The sequence below is a fragment of the Lipophrys pholis genome, assembly GCF_963383615.2.
Source record: "Lipophrys pholis genome assembly, chromosome: 17".
NCBI lineage: Eukaryota > Metazoa > Chordata > Actinopteri > Blenniiformes > Blenniidae > Lipophrys > Lipophrys pholis.
The window spans coordinates 17997409-18017200 of record NC_137643.1 but is presented as its reverse complement, the minus strand read 5'-3'; the positions used below and the strand labels follow the sequence as shown (position 1 = coordinate 18017200).

Sequence of the window (19792 nt, the reverse complement as noted above, 5' to 3'; positions counted from 1 at the left end):
ATGTTTGGGTGGTGCTGGTCATGGCCCACATTTTTTACACACACACACACACACACACACACATTTATATATATATATATATATATATATATATATATATATATATATATATATATATATATATATATATATATATATATATATATATATCTCATCATAAAATGAAATCAAGCATATATCTAAAAATAAAAAGAAATGGAGCCAAAAAATAGATTTGTGTGTACGTGTGTTTTCTTTTTAAATAGACCTTAAATAGTGTATTCTAATCCATTGTGGTCTACTAAATACTACATTGTGACATGAGGAATTGTAGGCTCAGTTGATATTGAACGAACCAAACACCAAATGTGTTATCAAAGAAACATACTTATCTAAAAGCACATAAATAAACCAACCAGTGTATGTGATGAAATTGTCTCTAATTTTTGCAAGCTCAAACAATTAGTGCTGAAAATAACTATAATCTCAACATAAATAATTTTTTTATGAAACATTCTGGTGCAAAATACAATGAAATGTCAAAAAAAAAAAAAAAAAAATATCATAGAAATCTATTTGTTTGGTGTCCAGCCAGATTGGAGCCTTTTCCGGGCTGGTTTTGGCCCATGGGCCTTATGTTTGACTCCCCCAATGTAAAGTGATAATGACATTTAAGCTTAAGTAGTTGTTTGTAGTTTTGAAACTAAAATTTCTTGGATGAGGAGTGAAGTGTTTACACAAGTATACTGACTTTATCAACTTTGACCCCGTTTGACTTCCATTTGACCCCAAAGAACTTTGGTCTGCTCATCAATAAATAAACAGTTTCATATTTCTGTAGCTGGCCTTTACTGTTATGGATCATTTATAGAGATCAAACCCACTCAGTGGATGACTACGTTGATATAATCTGTGCTTCAATATCACATTTTAATTCTAGTTGTTCACTGTTTTACAGTTCATACTGTATAAAGTATATTAATTGTTAAACCATAATTTAGCATTCTCACATGCCATAATAAACTCCTTCTATGCATCTACTAATCAACATTTCACTGTATTTACAATACAATTGTATTTAATTTAGCATTATTATTATTTTATTATTAATTATTCAGTAATTTACAGGAATTTTATTTTGTGGTAAGAGTATTGATATTGTATTTCAGATTTGTTTGTATTTATTTGGAATTTGTTAAGCATGTAAATTGAATGACATTGTCTTATAAATAAAATGCAATGGTAAAAATATGCCATTTGATGCCATTTGGTTACTTTCTTAAGGGTATGTAAATCACAGACATAGGGGGTGTCATACAAAATCCCACCTAGGGTGCTACATTAGGTAGAGTCGACTCTGGTCATAAACCAAACCAAACCAAACAAGATTATTATTATTATCATCATCATCATCATCATCATCATCATCATCATCAGAAGTAGTAGTAGTGGTAGTATGCAAAGACATCCTTCCTCAACCGAAATTAATACTACACTACCTGACGTGTCATAGACATATACACTTGTGTATATATACAGTATACGCGCGTGTGTGTGTGTGTGTCTGTCTGTCTATGGGAAGTGTCCTCATCCAAGATGGCGGCCGTGCTGATACGTCAATGTCTATAGGTACCGACCATAGGGGCCCACTCATATACATGATAAAGTCATACTAGATAATAAATAAGATAATAAAAATAAAGAGCATGTGCCTACTTTGGGATTTGTTTTCTCTCACTGCTCTGGAAGAAAATACTTTTTTGATAGCCGTCTTGCAAACACGATGCGAATGCGTCGGAATGATGCGAAGCTGACTTTTATTCAGGCAGAATATGCGGGCACCTCGCCTGGGTCCTGATTCACGTGGGTCAGAGGCAACACGTTGACGGGAGTAGTGCGTTTCACGGGCTGTTTCTCCTCTCAGCCCGACTTTGATGTTCATCTGTCGGCCTCCAACAATCACGATATTTCGCAGATTTGTGTCCAGGGTCGAGTGTGTTTCCGAAATGGGGAAAAGAAGCCGACAGAGGCAGAAAAACCAAAATACTGGCAGGGACGACAGAGACAACGCTGTAAGGCTGCGCACACAATCTGGCTAATCACAGAAGCTACATACATTTCCATTTAAATGTTAGTAATGCAAAAACAATGCTCATTGAAACTCTGGTAACAACCTTTTTTAACCGTATGAAGTTCGGCTGTGAAGTGAAAAGGTTTTCTCTGATAGCTATCGTAACTGTTGTACATCCACATGTGAGCTTTTAAACAATCATGTACGTGTTTATTTCTTTATTTCGCCTCAACAGATTTTAACATCTTTTGGCCATGCATACAGCTGAGAAGACATTGGCTTCCGTCCTGAATCAAAGTTATAAACGGTCTAAATTTAAATGGAGCTTAATTCTGCTTGTAGACCTCACAAGCATAACTAACCCTAACCCAATCTAATTTTCAGCTCAACCTAAATGTGTTAGTTTTGTAGCATGTCTGGCTATTTTGTGTGTTCATGATCGAGCTCTAAATGTGAAAGAAATCCGTGCAACACGTTTCGATGTGATTTCGTGCCTTAACCAAAAATCCTTGCGTTAATCCAGGGCTGGGGAGCCGGATATGCTGACATTATCAAGGAGAACAAGCTATTCGAGCACTATTACAAGGAGCAGGGTCTGGTACCCGAGGGCGAGTTCGAAGAGTTCATGGAGGCGATGAGGGAACCGCTGCCAGCGACCATCCGCATTACAGGTTACAAGAGGTGAGAGGGCGAGCGTGAGTTAATATTACATTTGAATCAAGATTGGTCAAATCAACCTTTATTGGAAGTTTATATCCTTTCTTATCAGTCTGTGAGGAATCTTCATGTGGCAGTGGTTCATATTCCATTGCCACCACCCTGCCTCTCTGAGCACAGCCTGTAACCCCTTCTTTTCTGCCTCCAGCCATGCCAAAGAGATTCTCCACTGTCTGAAGGAAAAATACTTCAAAGATATTCAGGAGCTGGAGGTGGACGGTCAGAAGATCGAGGCTCCGCAGCCTCTCAGCTGGTAATCTCCATCACATGGTTCAGGGCAAAGCTGAGTTCAAACCTCAAACTCGACACCAGTGTGTTCGTCTTCTCTCCAGGTACCCTGATGAGCAGGCGTGGCACACCAACATGAGCAGGAAGATCATCAGGAAGTCCCCCCTGCTGGAGAAGTTTCACCAGTTTCTGGTCAGCGAGACTGAGTCGGTGAGTCTCACAGGAGTTAAAATACAAACCTTTTTACAAGAGCATTAATTGTTTAGGCTAGTTTTCTTTTGGCGGGGGCGATTTTCAGTAAAGCAGACATGATTGTGTTCGTCCTTGCAGGGAAACATCAGCCGACAAGAAGCCGTCAGCATGATCCCTCCTCTCCTCATGAAGATTGAGTCCCATCACAAGGTGAAATAAACATCGCCAAAGACATACTTTCCGTATTTGAGCCTTCAGCAATAAACGATGTTCAAACAATTTTCTCTGCAGATTCTGGACCTGTGTGCAGCTCCAGGTTCAAAAACGGCCCAGCTGATTGAGATGCTGCACGCTGACATGGAAGTGCCGTTCCCTGGTGAGGAAAACCCGTTTTAAGCCAGAAGGGACGTGGAAGTCTCATCTCCTGTGTATTAACGGTCTCAATCCACGCCGCCTTCCAGAGGGCTTCGTCATCGCCAACGACGTGGACAACAAGCGCTGCTACCTGCTGGTGCACCAGGCCAAGCGCCTCAACAGCCCCTGCATCATGGTGATCAACCACGACGCCTCCTGCATCCCCACGCTCCAGATCGAGTCAGACGGCAGGAAGAGCCCCCTCTTCTACGATCGCATCCTGTGCGACGTGCCCTGCAGGTCAGTCTGGGTTTGGAAGCTCGCTGAAGAAGGAAAATGTGGTGGGAAGAGCTTCCGTTGCACGTGGGAGGAGATTTGATGTGACAGATGGCGGCGAGGCTTTGCCCCGTCTGCGAAGCACGCGGTGCCTACGTCTTTCCCCAAGGAGTTGCTTGTGTTCTCTCAGGTTCCCACACAGAAATACCACATATTTCCACTTCCTTTGAAACCCTCACATCATTTTATGGCCAAAGCAGAAGTTCATTAGTTTTGGAGTTTGGCCAGTGAAGCCAGGAGAGTCCTGCCAAACACAACATGGGGAGAGGGACGGGAAGCATTACTGAAGACAGAAGGATGCAGCAGTGATGTGATGAGTCAGTGTTTAGACAGTTACTGTCCTGTTGGGGGGGATCTCTCGTGGCTTCATGCCGGCACCGCTGTCTGCTCTCTGCTTCACAGCGGGGACGGCACCATGAGGAAGAACATAGACGTTTGGAAGAAATGGACAACCAGCAACAGCCTGCACCTCCACGGGTGAGTGGGGGGGGGGGGGGGGGGGGGGGGGCATGTGATCGCACGACGCCTCGGGATTCCGTGCGTTCGACCGAATTGATTAAACAAATTTCGAGAATGGAGCTGATCTGGAAAGCTGGCAGTGTTGCAGAGGGTGTTTTGTGTGTGTCTCCACCAGGCTCCAGCTGCGAATCGCCGTGCGCGGCGTGGAGCAGCTGGCCGTGGGAGGGAGGATGGTCTATTCCACCTGTTCACTCAACCCTGTGGAGGACGAAGCCATCATAGCCGCCCTGCTGGAGAAAAGCGAAGGTGACAAACTGACACAGTGATTAACATCATGTGCTCAGTCATGGTTCAGATTCTGTATTGATTGAGGAATAAATCCATAATTTATAAATACCACGTTCAAGTCGGTGTACTTATGTACACACTCCACTCCTCATCTAACAGATTAAAGTTTGGAAACTACAGATTTTAATGCTTGTGTCTAGGTCATTGTCATTTTAGTTTTGTGGATTCCCCAATATTTTATCTTTCAATGTCTGGAATCAGTTCAGTATCTGTGGGTGTTTTACTGCATGTTACAACTATGTGCTGTGTGGCCTTCTCTAATCAGACATTCGTGCTGCAAAAGTTTTGCTTCTATTGTTACGTCTAGTACATGAACACAAAGTCCCATTTTCTCTGCTTTCTGTTAATTTGTGAGTTTTCCAGATATGATGAAGAATAAAGGAGTTATGATTATTAGAAGTATGCATGCAATATTGAAATAACTGGATTATTTCATTACAATGGACCGTCTCACCTTAGATTTACAACAATAATGAAGTAACTTGTATAGCGTCTTTCACGCACTGCAGCTCAAAGTGCTTCACAGTTTAAAATTAAAAACACTTAATGGCATCCCCCACCACCACCAGGAGCGCTGGAGCTGGCAGACAGTTCGGCCGACCTGCCGGGCCTGAGGTGGATGCCCGGGGTGTCTTACTGGAAGGTAAATCAACAAGCTTCAGTCTTCGCTCGTCACCCCCGAGCCGTGCCTGACCGTGGTTTGTGCTCTTCTGTCTGCAGCTGATGACCAAAGAGGGCCAGTGGTACTCGGACTGGTCCGAGGTGCCAGTCAGCCGTCAGACGCAGATCCGCCCGACCATGTTCCCCCCGAAAGACAAAGACAAGCTGGCAGACATGCATCTGGAGAGATGGTATGAGCACATGCACACAATTTAAGGGGTGGGGTGTGTGAAGGGTGGAGGGTTTCCTTTGTAAACTGCATTTGTTGTATTTGTCCACTGGGGGCAGCAATGAATGCTGGGTGATTTAAAATGTAGAGAGAAGAGGCGTGAAATGATCCTGGGATGTTTGTGGCATTAAAATTGAACATAGTTTAAGTGATATCCAGATATCCTGCATGGGAAATGTGGAACAAATAATTGAGGCAAAATGAAACTCTTGGAGCTTTTTCTGACTTTATTGAAATCAAATTCATCGGCTTTGTAATGTGTCTGATTTTATGTGTCTCTCTCCTTCATTGAGTTTTACACACACACACACACACACACACACACACACACACACACACACACACACACACACACACACACACACACACACACAAAGTGTTCACAGTGTTGGGTGATGTCATGTCCACTCAAGGTGCCCACACTAATTCAGTGTAGTACCAGCAGAGGGCGCTCCCATCCCACACTGTCAAAGCACCGCTTAGAAATTGTTGAGAATATTTCCCCCCATTTTTTTGTTTTACAGTAGGTGGCACCATGAAAACCAAAGCCATGATCTGTGTGTGTGTGTGTGTGTGTGTGTGTGTGTGTGTGTGTGTGTGTGTGTGTGTGTGTGTGTGTGTGTGTGTGTGTGTGTGTGTGTGTGTGTGTGTGTGTGTGTGTGTGTGTGTGTGTGTGTGTGTGTGTGTGTGTGTGTGTGTGTGTGTGTGTGTGTGTGTGTGTGTGTGTGTGTGTGTGTGTGTGTGTGTGTGTGTGTGTGTGTGTGTGTGTGTGTGTGTGTGTGTGTGTGTGTGTGTGTGTGTGTGTGTGTGTGTGTGTGTGTGTGTGTGTGTGTGTGTGTGTGTGTGTGTGTGTGTGTGTGTGTGTGTGTGTGTGTGCGCGCGCGCGTGTCAGTATGAGGATTCTGCCCCATCACCAGAACACTGGAGGTTTCTTTGTGGCTGTGTTGGTGAAGAAAGCCCCGATGCCTTGGAACAAAAGATATCCTAAGGTACTTCATCTCTCTCTCACACACACACACACACACACACTACCTTAACGGATGAGAGATTTCCACAGATGTCTCACCCAAGGTGGGAAATGGAGCGTGATTCTCCCCTCTCTGTGTCTCTTGAACATTCTCGCCTCTCTCCGTCCTCTCGTCTCCAGCCGAGAAAGGACGCCTCCTCCAGCTCGGCGTCCCCGGCGGCGCCGTCCCCAGCAGACCCGTCCTGCCTCCCCCTCCCCGAAGGCTCGCCGGAGGAGGCCGAAGGAGCCGTCCCGGACGGGAAGGTGGACGGAGAGGCCGAGAAGGAGGCGACCACTGGAGATGCTTCCACGCAGGAGGCCGCTGCTGAACAAGACGGCGGCGTGTGTGGGTGAGTCACGCTCGTCCGGGCTCGTGAACAAAGGAAAGCTGTCGACACAATGAGTCACAGGTGGACTTGTGTTTTCCCTTTCAGACCTCCACCCTCTAAGAAAATGAGGCTGTTTGGGTACAAGGAGAACCCCTTTGTGTTCCTGACTGCAGACGATCCCGTCTTCACCACCATCCAGTGAGTGTCTGTCCGAACACCACATCCTGCTTCCAACCTCTCCCGTGTTGAAACTCTACCCCCCCCCCCCCCCCCCCCCCCCCCCGTAGATCTTTCTACGATCTGTCTCCGGACTTCCCCAAGCTCAACGTCCTGACCCGGACCCACGAGGGCAAGAAGAGACACCTGTACATGGTGTCCAAGGAGCTCCGCAATGTGCTGCTCAATAACACCGAGCGGATGAAGGTGCGTGAGCACGAAAAGCTCTAATCGATCTCCACTGGAGAATCAGGTATCGGTCTGCTCGGAGGTGCGTCGTGTTTATCACAGATTTATTGGTGTTTTTCTCTTCGCGTAATCGAGGGAAGCCGGATAAACTGATGTCTTTATTCCACCCTGCTGCGCCTGCACAGGTGGCACTCTGCTTTGTTCTTCTCAATGTTTGATGCGTCTCACTTTTACTCCACTTTCTCTCAGGCTGGAGTGAACATAAGGATTCTTCATTAAAAAAAAAAAAAAAAACACAACAAAAACATCACAAAGAAAAAAAAGAAACTGTTAAATCGAGCCTTCTCCCAACTGCTCACCAGAGTTTAATATCGATCACTTCTGCTTTGATAGCCTCGTGTTAAATCAACACATGTATTTGCTTAATTTCCCCCAGGTTAGAACAATACAGCGCGCATATTTATCTCAAATCTATTTTAGGATGCAAATCCGTGCCGATCGCTTCTGCTCCTGCTGGGACACCAGAGACCGGCTGCACGGTTCTCCAATATCTTCTGCTGGAGCTGCCTGCAGCTACAGTTTGGTGTAATTACTAAAAACATCAATGATATTACCGCGAGTAACATCATTACTCACTGTTTGTACTTTTAAAGGACTTGTCTGTAAATAAAATGTAGTTTTCCTGCTTATATGTGGAGAGCAACAACATTACACTGTTCCAGGGGTTTGCATGCAAAATGTGAGCTAAATGTAGGTATAAGTATAAATGTACAATATGTGATATTTTATTGTAAATCAGCAGAATGCAACATAAGAGAGACGCAGCGGGGTCGTGGTTTGCTCTCACGTCTCGTTTGACTCCGCTTTGGGCTTGGCACGCTCAGTCCTGCAATACACGGCCACACCTCCAGATGGTGTATCGAGTCAGTCAGACTCCTTCTAGAGAATGTTTTCAATTGAGAATGAAAAACTTTAATTGTGGTTTAGGGATCCATTTACATGACAACAGTGGTCGGAGGCACTGAATATGCAAGTTTTTGAGAACTGCTCCCAAGGTGAAACTTTTTGAAAAATGCTCAGAGCCAGTCCCGGGGGGGAAATGGAGTGAAAACTGAATTGTTTGAAAACACATTCCCACCACGGCCTCAGTAAATAGTTCTACTGCACTTGCTCAAGTAGATGGACAATAGCGATGTTTGTCTCCAGTGTCATGACTCCCAGTCCATAGTCTCCTGGGACTTGGGACACACATCACATCAGCAGGTGTACATCGATCGCTCCTTTGACTCGCTACAAAGAAAACATCTGGAAAGCCGTTTGCAGGACAGACACACAATATGTAACAGAGGCGTGACTTCAGTCTCTCGTAGTAATGAATTTGTCATTTCAGGGCTGTTTGACTAGAACTGACTATGTAGAGTCATTTTAAAGGATTTGCTCCCACAGAACGTTTTTTTGTTTTTTTTAAATACAAGATGTGTTTTTTCCTGCTGCTACTAGGATCCAAACCTATAGATCCTAACCCCAAGCTATATTTGTGCTTTATTTATGCAACATGTCAGTAGTTCTACCAGCTCTTTAGTTTTTCCACTATTCACACTTTGAATCAACAATGAACTGACTAGAATTTGGAGAACATGAAGGCCACGATGTATACCAGTTACTTTTATGTGATCAAATTTTACGGCTTGCCGACTGCTATGGAAAGTTTCACTCCCACAGCCGCACATCTCGATCCAGTCGCACACCAAAACAAGACAACAGGGTCTTGACTTTCTCTGCATCCTTTCTTGGATCAGAACGATTTAGATTAAAAATTATTCTCTCAAGACAGAAAAAAAACCCCAAATTTTTCTTTTATTAATGGATTTTCTTTTAAAAATTGGATTTGACAGAGCGATATAGATGATCTTTAATAAAACTCCAGCTGTGTCTTTGTTTCCCAGGTTATCAACACCGGAGTGAAGGTGTGGTCCCGCAACAGCGACGGAGAGGAGTTCGGCTGTGCCTTCAGACTGGCTCAGGATGTAAATCTCACACACACACACACACATATTTAGCATTGTTCAGGATGCCGCAGAATAATTACAAGAATAAAACATTTTTTTTTTTCTGTAAAGCCTCTTGTTCTTGGTCGGCCTTATTAATTGAAAGCGTTACCGTTGTAAAATTCTTCCCCATTCTCAGCTGCACATTTTCATTATACCTTCTCTAATCCTCCTTTTCCAATGCAAATTAACGTTCGGCTCTTAAATGTTACAGTATTATTAAATGCTGAGCATATTCATGCCCTGCAAATTCTTTTGAGTTGGCGATACGTTGTTTTTGCGTTGGAAAGGCTTCTTGCCGCCACGGCCGCGGCTCAAGAAGCAGGCGGCCTGACGGCCGAGTTCACACGCTCATAAACCGATAGTGGATTGATTTTAAGAGTCTGCTGTGGCCTTCTCCTCGCAGGGTATCTACACTCTGCAGCCGTACATTCACTCCAGGATCATCAGAGTGAGTGTGGAGGACATCAAAGTGCTGCTGACACAGGAGAACCCCTTCCTCAGCAAACTGGAGGAGGACGCTCACTCTCAGGCCAAGAAAATCGGTATTTAACATCTTCGACAATAGAATTGGGGTTACGACACAAGCGTCTTCGGTTTTGGTCGCAGCAGCAGCCTGCAGGTCCGCGCCGCAGATTAGCGGCTGCGAGGTTCACGGCTCGACTGGCAACAAATGAAAGAGGAGCGTAAATGCTTCGCCCTCCCCAACAAAAATGCTGCCCTTGAGCAAGGCACTGACCTAAAAAGCTCACAAAAAGGAGCCAGTGTGAGCCACAGTGGAGTCGTCGCACTGCGTGACGCTTTTGTAATTGAACGTAGGAGGCGGGTTACGCAGGTGTTAAACACTGAACTGGAAATATAGGAAAGACTTTTAAATGGAAAATGATCCGAGTTGTCTTTTCTTCTAGATCTAATGTTCACAATTAATGCAGATCAAACATTAAAGTTGAGCTTTTTAGAAGTTATACAAGCTTTCTTTTTTTTTAAATAATTCTTAAAAAGGAACAGATGTTCTCTACTTTTCCATAGAAGAACCTTCTGAAAGGGGTTTTGTCTTGCATTCTCTCCTGCATGGACTTTAATCCATCGTTATTCTGTCCTCAGGAATGGGCAGCATCGTGTTGAAGTACCTTCCTAACCCAGAGTAAGTAGCGTAACTCGCTCGTCTGTATCTGTGGAAGTGGAGGCTGGTTTCCCCGGGTTCTTTCTGACTCCCACCGTTGTTTTTCCGTGTCTCAGTAACCCGGCCGAGCCGCAGTGTCCCATCCAGCTCTGCGGCTGGAGGGGGAAGACGTCCATCCGGGCCTTCGTCCCCCGAAACGAGAGGTTCCACTACCTCCGAATGTTAGGGGTGGAAGTCTTCAGAGACAAGCAGGGCATGGGGCAGAAAGGGAGGGATGGCGATAAGGAGGGAGGGGAGGAGGTAAAGGAGGAGGAGGGAGGAGCAGCAGAAAACGAGGCTGAGCTGGACTCGGAGAACGGAGCAGAATCAAAGACTGACAGCTGCAACAAGGAGACGAGTAGCTGAGGAGACCGTGAGAGAAGACGATGGACTGAGAGCGGTCGGCCTGGTCCTCGACCCTGGCTCAGGTGGCGGAGGAGTCTGCTGCACCTCCACGGTTTGCCCCACACTGCCCCCTGCAGGAGGACCGATAGACTTTTTCTCTTTGGGATCCTTCCCAACAATCTTTTTTTTTTTTTTTTTTTTCTCCTCGAGTTGAAGTTTTAAAGATTTATTGTCTTATTTTATAAAACTTTTCTGTGTTTTAACAAAAGTTGTATCCCGCCGGACAAGTGGCGTCAGTTTCCTTTCTGTTGCTCCGGTTTGGAGAGGTTTGTATTGATTTTCTACACCTGTAATTAAGCAGAAGTGTTGCGTGCATTAAAAGCGTGAAAGGTTCACTTTGTTGCAAATTATTTCACTTCAAGGTCGTTTGAGAAGAAAAAGATGGAAGGGACATTTTGAAACCATCTTCTTTATCCAAGTCAGTGTTGAGTTACCTTCTTGTTCCTGGAGGTAAATCAGGTTTACGCCAAGTCTGAATTTTTACTAATTGTATATGTTGATTAGCGCCGATCGTGATGTAGTGAGAAGACACTGTTGGGTCTTATCAGTGGTACGCGGTGAACCCCGCTTACTCATCGATATACTGTTATTTTTAAGCCACGACACAATACATAATCAGGTGGTGTGGGTTTGAGTCCAGACCGGGACTTTCTACGGGAAGTTTGCAAGTTCTCTCCTCCGTCTAAAAAAAACATGCATTTGTGGCTGAAATTGTTTGTACTTGTGAGTGGGTGTGAGACTGTTTGTCTCTGTGTGTTTGCCCTGTGATGACTGATGATGGACGTCGCAGCACAGAAGAGACGATCACCTATGAGTGCAGGTCATGTATTCCATGATGGGGAAATGCGGTAAGAAACAGGAGAGAACACATGACTGAAGAAGAACCAGATGCCATAAGGGAAACCGTAGCTAAAGAGCAGAGTCACCTCCTACATCCATAGCTTGTTCATTTGTAGTCTATATGTCTGTAGGACTTTGCTGTGACACCTCACATGTATACGTTCTTTTTTCTTCTGGATTCCTTCGTCCAAAAGACGGTAAAAATCTTCTGCAGCACAGAAACGCCACTCGCTGTCCTCGGCACGATGCCACGGACCTTTGGCGTCATGCTCCCTGACTCTGTAACTCCATAACCACTTTTGAAAAACGTGGGCTGAGGGTGCTCAAGCGTATCCCAGCAGGCAAAAAGCCATGTACACCCTGTGCAGGCAGAACAGATCAGGGCATGGGGGGGGAACCAGCAGGGGGTCCAAACGGCCTCTGAAAAACAATTCTGTGCTTCTGAATAAGAGTTTGCATCAACCAGAACACAAGAGACCATCTCAAATCTCACAACATTCTGCAAACTCCAACCAAACGGTCCACATTTTGCATAAAAATAAAAACCAAAACCCCATTTAACTGAATTAAATGCATGTTTAACATTGAACATTTTTCCACATTTACAAAAGAAGCCGGTGTCTTGAGAGCCTGTGTCAGTTTGCTAAACTGCAAGGCAACAAAAAAGAAAAAAAAAGCAGCATTGACTTTGAGGTGTACAAGCCACTCAGGATGATGGTACTAAATACCTTGTGTACAGGTTCATCAGAAGGCAAGCATGGGAAGAAACCCACTGTGGCGGGGGGGGGAAACACGCAACCTCAAGATAGAACAGCTCGGACCCTCCCCAATAGTGTGGATAAAGTTCTGGTCACCCTCGCATTGAAGACTGACATTGTTCAATTTCACAGGGTCTGTAGCGCCGGTGAGGGGAACGTCTCCTCCTCCTGTTTATCACAGAGTCCAGCTGCCATGACAACAGGCGCCATGACAACCGGCCCCCTCACCTCTCTGGTGACGGGAAGAGAACAGAGGACAGAGGGACCGCAGAGAGCATCCTGCGCTCCTCCTGCCCCTCTCTCGTTTTCCCCCTCCTTTCTGTCCTCCCTCATCCCTTCTTTTCTCTTTTCCTCTTGATCTGTGACCTCTGGGGCGCGTGGCCGTTAGCATGAGCATGAAGGGGAACAACAGTCAAGTCCAGACTGTGTAATGTAAAGGTTATAGTCTTCTTACTCTCGATTTTATTTTCTACAGAAATCTGTTTCGCTCACGAACCGCTGACGTCCAGATTGTAGAGCATCTTCCTCCCACCAACACGAAATGATGTAACTTTAGTTAAATTTAATGTGTGAATGAGTCACCAGACTGACCCACACAGAGCTGACAGCTCGACCAATGTGTCACAGAGACACTACGATGATACACACCGGTGCACGTTATCAACAACCATTCGATAGAGCAAGATTAATGTCGCTGTTTTGACTAAAACTTTAAAGAAAATAATTTCTTTAAAGGGCTCATATTATACAGTTTCTTTTAAACACTTTCACATTGTGTCATTAGTTCAAAAACACTGTATTCAAAGTTTATCGTCGTAAATCCAGCTTTTCCTTGATTTTCACCCGTTTGAATATTGGATCATCGGCGCTGCATTCAGAATCTGCTGTGTCTGTGTGAGCTGGACTGGCTCCGCCCACACAGGCCCATCTTGGGAAGAGGAGGAAGTACTTCCTCTCGTGGTGCCATGTGCCAGAGCAGAGCTGCCTAATTGTGGGAGGGTCAAAGGGAGGGCCTACCTTGATTAGGATTGGCTAAACCCGAAGCACTTGAGGACAGTGTGACGGCGTCCTCCACGGAGCAGACAGACCCTGAAAATGGCTTACAAATGTACAAAGCTGCCTCTGATTTCAGAACTGGACATAAATGTAAATGTTTCTTATACAGTAAATGTATTTAGGGTGCCCCCCCCCCCCCCCCCCCTATTTGTGGCCTCTCCCATTACAATTAGATGCAAACAATCACTTTTACAAATTATGAAATATTGTGATTTTGTGATTTCAGATTTCTTTTTGGACTACTTTCCTCGCTGAGAAGTTAGCAACAATGAATAGAGCAGTGACGTGCAGTCAGGGGAGGCAGGTGAGGCACCATCATGGAAAGAAAAAAAATGTAAAAAGAAAAAAAATTAATTAAATTGTTATATGTATCCAGTGATTATACTATGAAGTTATTTTCCATTTAACTTCACCAGTTTTAGATTATTTTTATTCAAAATCGCAGAATTTTCACATTTACCGTTCAAATACTGAGAAGAGACTTGCGGTGAGGCAGCAGCCAGCTGAGCCTCACCATGGATTGCGCAATAACTCGGCTAACTGCTGGCCTGCTGTGCAGTGAGACCGTATTGCTATCTCTCTGTATGTCGCTATTAAAATGTTCAAACACTTTTGCTATATGAATTATATTATAAATTTCCATAGTTTAGTTAACTGAGGTATATAATGTACAGTGTATTTAGTCAACAACTGTATGTGTGTAACGTGTTTCTTGTAGTTCTTTCCTTGAAGGGATTGTTATATCAGTTGTCTTCCTTATTCTTCTTGCTGTTTGGACAACACTGCCCTCACAGGTCATCAGTGGTATTACATCAATGGCTCTGCTTCCGCAATCTTATTGGAAAAGTACCAAATTACTCACGAAATGAATGCACAAGACCGACAGAAGGGTCCTTTCCATATATGTCTGCGTATTTAAGCCTCATCGCTGATAATCTGGCTTTTATTGGTGCTTCAATCACACTGCCGGATGGAAAACGAGCATCTAATGTGCGATTGTTGGGAAGCGGCGGTTACACAAACAAAGCTGGATACTCGAGATTGAGGTGAAGTCGCAGCAGAGAGCGGAGTGGAGGGCGGAGGGCCACCCGCGGAGTCAGCCAAGGATGAACAAGGGGAGAAAAATGCTCAATTCTTTCAAGCTGAGTATCGGAGAGCACATGAAAATAGAGGGAGCGGAGAATGATAAAAGCCTTGGGAGGTTGAGGAGAGATGAGTGGATGGAGGGTTAGAGAAAGGCTGTCGACGAATAAATTGAATTGGACAGATAGGGAAAGGTTCTGCGATAAGGGGAAAGTTGTTTCTGAGTCACAGGCCTGTCTGTGTGTGTGTGTGTGTGTGTGTGTGTGTGTGTGTGTGTGTGTGTGTGTGTGTGTGTGTGTGTGTGTGTGTGGGAGTGTGTGTGTACACGCCGGCTTAAGCCCGTCTTTGTGTGGTTCGGTACGCGCGTGTGTTCTCGCCGCCGCCTTTTACCTTTTAGACTTGACACTTAATGCCACCCTGCTAATGCTAATAATGACATCAACTCTGCTCAGGGACTCCTGCATTAACTTTATGTGTTCTTTCTCCTTCGGTGTCTCATCCACATCTCCTCCTACCTCTTACTTTGTTGTTAAATCTCCAGCCAGTCCTCGTCTCTGACTTCATTCATGCCGCTCGCCTCTTCTTTCCATTTTGATTATCTGTCGCCCTGGACGAGCTCTCTGAAAGCACTCACATCCTCCCAAAGCTCAGACTCTAAAATGTTCTCAAACTGTCATCTCAATTTAAGCCGCTGCTTTTAGCCCCCCCCCCCCCCCCACCCCGCGCTGTTGTTCCTCTCCCCTCCATGGTTTGTATGATACGCTGAGATATTTGTAGCAACGTCGTGTCTCTTTTCCCACCATTTCTCACGTTTGTCTCATTTCTCTGTGTACAAGTGGATATCACCATGATTGATATTTATTCTTCTGTTGCCGCCATCCAAACATATCCACAGAAACCCACTGATATAGACAGATACAGCAATAGCAATGTACTATTTTTCTGCATTACCAAAACAAGCTTCTATTGGCAATACATTGGATTGGATGACAGACCTTGAACCACTGATGCACATGAAACTGTCTTTTCTTGTAATATAATATAATTCCCTCAACCAGCTACCGTTTGCCTCTTTATGCTTTAACTGATTGTCTCCTTTTTAGCTTTTGCGGTACGACATGAATGAATAGAGACAGTTCATCAAGCTAGGGAAGAGCATGTGCTAACTGATTAAAACACAATGCATAATGTGATTTATTATCTCTGTAGATGCTTGTTTATATTGCAATTTTTTTTCCAGCTGACTGAACCAATGCATGCAAAAGCCTCGTTTGAATATTCAAATCTCCTGTCAGGTGTGGCAAAACTGAAAGTGCAATCTATTTGTGTGAGTGAGCGATTTAGCAGGCTTTATAAAGGATCTCAGTAAACAGGCCCTCGGTTTGAGCCTGGAGAGTCGCTAACTGCTGGAGCCATTAAAGAAAATCAGGTTTGTTTTGCTCAAAGAGGTGAATATACTCTTTGTTTTTTAAATATTGTTATTTTGTGTTTGAGGGTTTAACCCCAAGTGGTTCTGCTCGAGAAAAATATCTTAAAACATCTAATAAAATATCTAAATATATTTGTTTTACAAACAGCCAACCAGCCAACCAGCCAACCAGCCAACCAACCAGCCAAACAACCAACCAACCAACCAACCAACCAACCAATATTTAGGTTTACCAAAAGACTAAAAACCCACCCGACCGATAAAAAAGCAAACCGACCGACCATTCAAGCAAACAAACAGAGTGTTGTCCCCAGAGATGTAAAGTGCTCTCTCAGTGCCACGGTGTCCCTTCTTCATCCTCCTCCTCCTCTTCCTCCTCCTCCTCCTCCTCCTCATTCCCACCCCTCTCCAATTTGATTCTCTCTCATGCTTCATGCCCTCTAGTGCTCAGCCTTGTGGACATGCATATATGTTTGGAATTATATAATCAAGCTGTTACGCAACACTAAAAGAGACTGAGGGAGAGGGACACACACACACACACACACACACACACACACACACACACTCACACACACACACACACACACACACACACACACACACACACACACACACACACACACACACACACACACACACACACACAGAGTCTAAAAGCGGCGGTGGGGGTGGTGGTTGGGGACTGCTTTGTGTATGTGTATATGAGTGTGCGCACGTGTGTTGGGGAATCTAGTGTTTCATGTTTGGATTAAACCAAATCCCACTCAGCTCCACACACACATGCACACGCACTCACACGCTGCTCGCCCTTTAAAAATCCGCTGGTAAATCTCTGGTTATGGCTGTCGGCTCTGTCTGATAGTGCCATTGTGCGAAGCCAGTGTGTGTTTTGTGTCCATGTGTGCACGTGCAGCCTGAAAATACAAGAGTTGTAAAAGGCGGCCTCCCTCCCACTCTGTGCAGTTTCATTTCTCTCTCTATGATGCTGCAGCTCTGACAAGCTTTAATCCCTTTTTTCCTCCTCTCATCCTCCGTCCCTGACTCGCGCTAAATGCGCAAGCATGTGTCCGTGCACACTTCTCATGAGGTGCCATTACGGCTGAAAATGCCGTCTCCAGGGACTGGATTGAAGGCTTAAACCTGAATTCATCTAATGTGTTTATCAACTCCCCTCCCACAGGTTAGCCAAGCTCTTGGGACTCTCTTGGGTTGAAGCACTTCCACCCAAGAGAGATTATTTTTTGTGCAACAACTGAGCTGTCAATGCAGGTGGAGAGTCAAGCACGGGCTCTTCTTGAATTGGAACTACATGAGCAGAGACAACTAAGGAAAAAGTGTTTTTCCTCAAAGGCCCTCCACAAGCAGAACTGTCTTCTTCAGCCAGTCCAAGGTGCCGTCTTCATTAAAGTCACACCAGATTGAAGAGATTAGTGCGTGGGACTAATAGCAACCTCTGACCTGTTGACCTCAGCTCACGGGAAGAACAATGTGATTTCTGCAGGTCGCAAATGTATTGGCGGAGAGATGCTGCTGCAGTACCACCAAAAACCTTCCTTTTCTACCCTGTTTGACTGACGGTGCAAATAAAATGCCGTCAAAAAAGCAAAAAAAAAAAAGCTGCACAGCAGAATTATAAAATGTGCCGTATCAGACTGAAACAGAGCATCAGACGTGGGCCGTGTCAGGATATCGCCGCCTGTTGGGGGGGTTTTCATGTCTGCAGTGGTCAGCATCTGTAACAAAAGCGGTTGAAAGAAGGAAAACATATGCAAAGATTGATCTGCATTATTCAGTGTCACTCATGTAGATCACCATCAAAAAAAAATAAATAGAGGAACTTACCTTCTGTCTTTCACCTCTTGTGGCTGTGGTTAATCTGTACTTAAATCAGACGTGACCCCCAATAGAAGTCTGAAAGCCTTGAATTGATTTGAGAAACACTTGCACGCACAAGCCGGGGCGGAGCAACACGGAGGGAAGTTAAAAACTGCTCATTTGCATACACCGCCCACTCTGTAGTGATACAAAGCCGGCTGGGTATCGGCGAAAGTTTCCCTTCAAGAGGCACACTCGAGGCCTCTTCAAGCTTTTTTGTAATCAGCAGCCGAACAGCTCCCACGCCGCAATCTCAATCTGTGCTCACATTTCACACAGTGCCCCGAAAAAGAAACTTGATAATACTTAAGAAAAAATACCTAATGGCCAATGTGTCACAATCAGAATGATAAAAAAAAAAAAAAAAAAAAGATAGATAGATTCAGATAGTCCAGGGTCATTGATTACAAACTGTACTCCTTTGCTGTCTGTCAGGTTGACTGATCTGGTTAATGTTGTGAGTATTTCTCCCCCTCAGCCGCACCGAGACGGCAACAGGATAGGATACTATGTCAGAATGACAGTTTGGGGTTACTTTTACCTGCACGCGCCCCCCGAGTGTGCTGTTGTTATCCACTCCCACTCTGTTTCCATCCCCGTCTGGCTCCTTCCAGAAAACACAGTCTTTCATTATTCTATTTCAGTTTCAGCGGAGACAACTATTATTTTCTGCGTGGCAGAATCCAGGTGCGTCCGAGGTCACCTGTCCGGCGTTCCCCCGGAGGATCAAACGACTCGGCAACCGCGTCGCCGTTCAGATGCGTCTCTCCGGCCTCAACTCTCCTGCACTTCGCCGTGCGAGAGGCGGCAGGTACGACCTTCAACAAGTACAGTACCATAAACTCCTCCTTGGAGGCTTTTACCGTCACTGAAACGCTTTAAGAATGCATGAAGGAGGCGTCTGTATTAAAAGAACAGTAGCTGAAGGAGAGAAGGAGCGGGAGTGTTTCTGTGGACGTCGGTGGAGGCGGTTTGTTGATGCCGAGTTATTGAGGCTCTGCGGGATTACTTAAGTGAAGTGCAGGCAAGGATACACATTGATATTAAAACAAAAAGCCTCCGAATTACAACAGATCTGCTTGTGAGGCTTTTTTATTTTTATTTTTTAAATTTATTTAAAAATCAGCCCACCTTGGCACATTTTTATTTATTTTTTTGTGGTGATTCAGTTTTCCCTGATGAGGACTGTTATTAGTTTTCGTTTGTGTCTGCCTTTCAATAAAGCGTTTCACATCTCTTCTTTTTAAAAGCACCTTGGAGTACTTCCTGCAGCCTCTCAGAGGCAATTCAAATATGATTATTTAGGTCATACACTCAGGTTTTCGTTAAGTCGTCATTCATTTTCACGTCAGAAATACTTTGGTTTATATCGAAGGTAATAAAAACATCTACTTAACAAGGATCCTTTGATTTAGCGCTAGTAACACGGGATACTTAGTCACACCCAGGAATTGGATATTGTCACTAAGTAATAAGATTAGAGAATTACGATAACAATATGATTTGATGTGGCATTAATCTCTTTGGACTTTGATATTAGTTCCTTCAATTAACAGAGCTGGTTCTCTTGATCCTCGTTTACAACAGGTTTCGTGTTTAAACTTTAAATTCTGGCAAATATTAAAAGTGTAACCAGGAATGTTTGCAGGAAGCCGTTCAGCCATGGTGATCAGGTCTGTTACAGGAGGAACCTGTGGAAGCAGAACCAAGAGAGCTGAACTCAATTCTTCATTTTCAAATGCTCAAAACTGCCTGTTGTAATAAAAGCATAGCCATCTTGTTGTCTTTTTCTAAAAGTTGTGCCGGTTGAGAAGGTTTTC

The 19792-nt window shown here is 44.6% G+C and overlaps 1 protein-coding gene across 1 annotated transcript; it reads left to right on the top strand.

Moving 5' to 3' along the window:
• The first annotated feature begins 1835 nt into the window (after positions 1-1835).
• Positions 1836-11263, top strand: nsun2 (NOP2/Sun RNA methyltransferase 2). Its single transcript, XM_080484347.1, has 19 exons — positions 1836-2051; positions 2574-2731; positions 2916-3020; positions 3100-3205; positions 3326-3397; positions 3479-3563; positions 3649-3841; positions 4280-4354; positions 4512-4642; positions 5254-5327; positions 5405-5535; positions 6466-6562; positions 6721-6929; positions 7014-7106; positions 7196-7331; positions 9260-9340; positions 9768-9906; positions 10466-10505; positions 10601-11263. Exons 1-19 carry the CDS (start codon positions 1914-1916, stop codon positions 10887-10889), a joined length of 2352 nt encoding a protein of 783 aa, XP_080340473.1. The 5' UTR covers positions 1836-1913; the 3' UTR covers positions 10890-11263.
• The last annotated feature ends 8529 nt before the right edge of the window (positions 11264-19792 follow it).

What these genes read in the sequence shown, in the direction of transcription:
- nsun2 (XM_080484347.1), top strand. Translation starts at nt 1,914, where the DNA reads ATGTTCATCTGTCGGCCTCCAACAATCACGATATTTCGCAGATTTGTG. An exon ending in GACATGCATCTGGAGAGATG is followed by an intron (nt 5,536 to 6,465) that starts GTATGAGCACAT and finishes CGCGCGTGTCAG; the next exon opens with TATGAGGATTCTGCCCCATC. An exon ending in CCTTCAGACTGGCTCAGGAT is followed by an intron (nt 9,341 to 9,767) that starts GTAAATCTCACA and finishes TTCTCCTCGCAG; the next exon opens with GGTATCTACACTCTGCAGCC.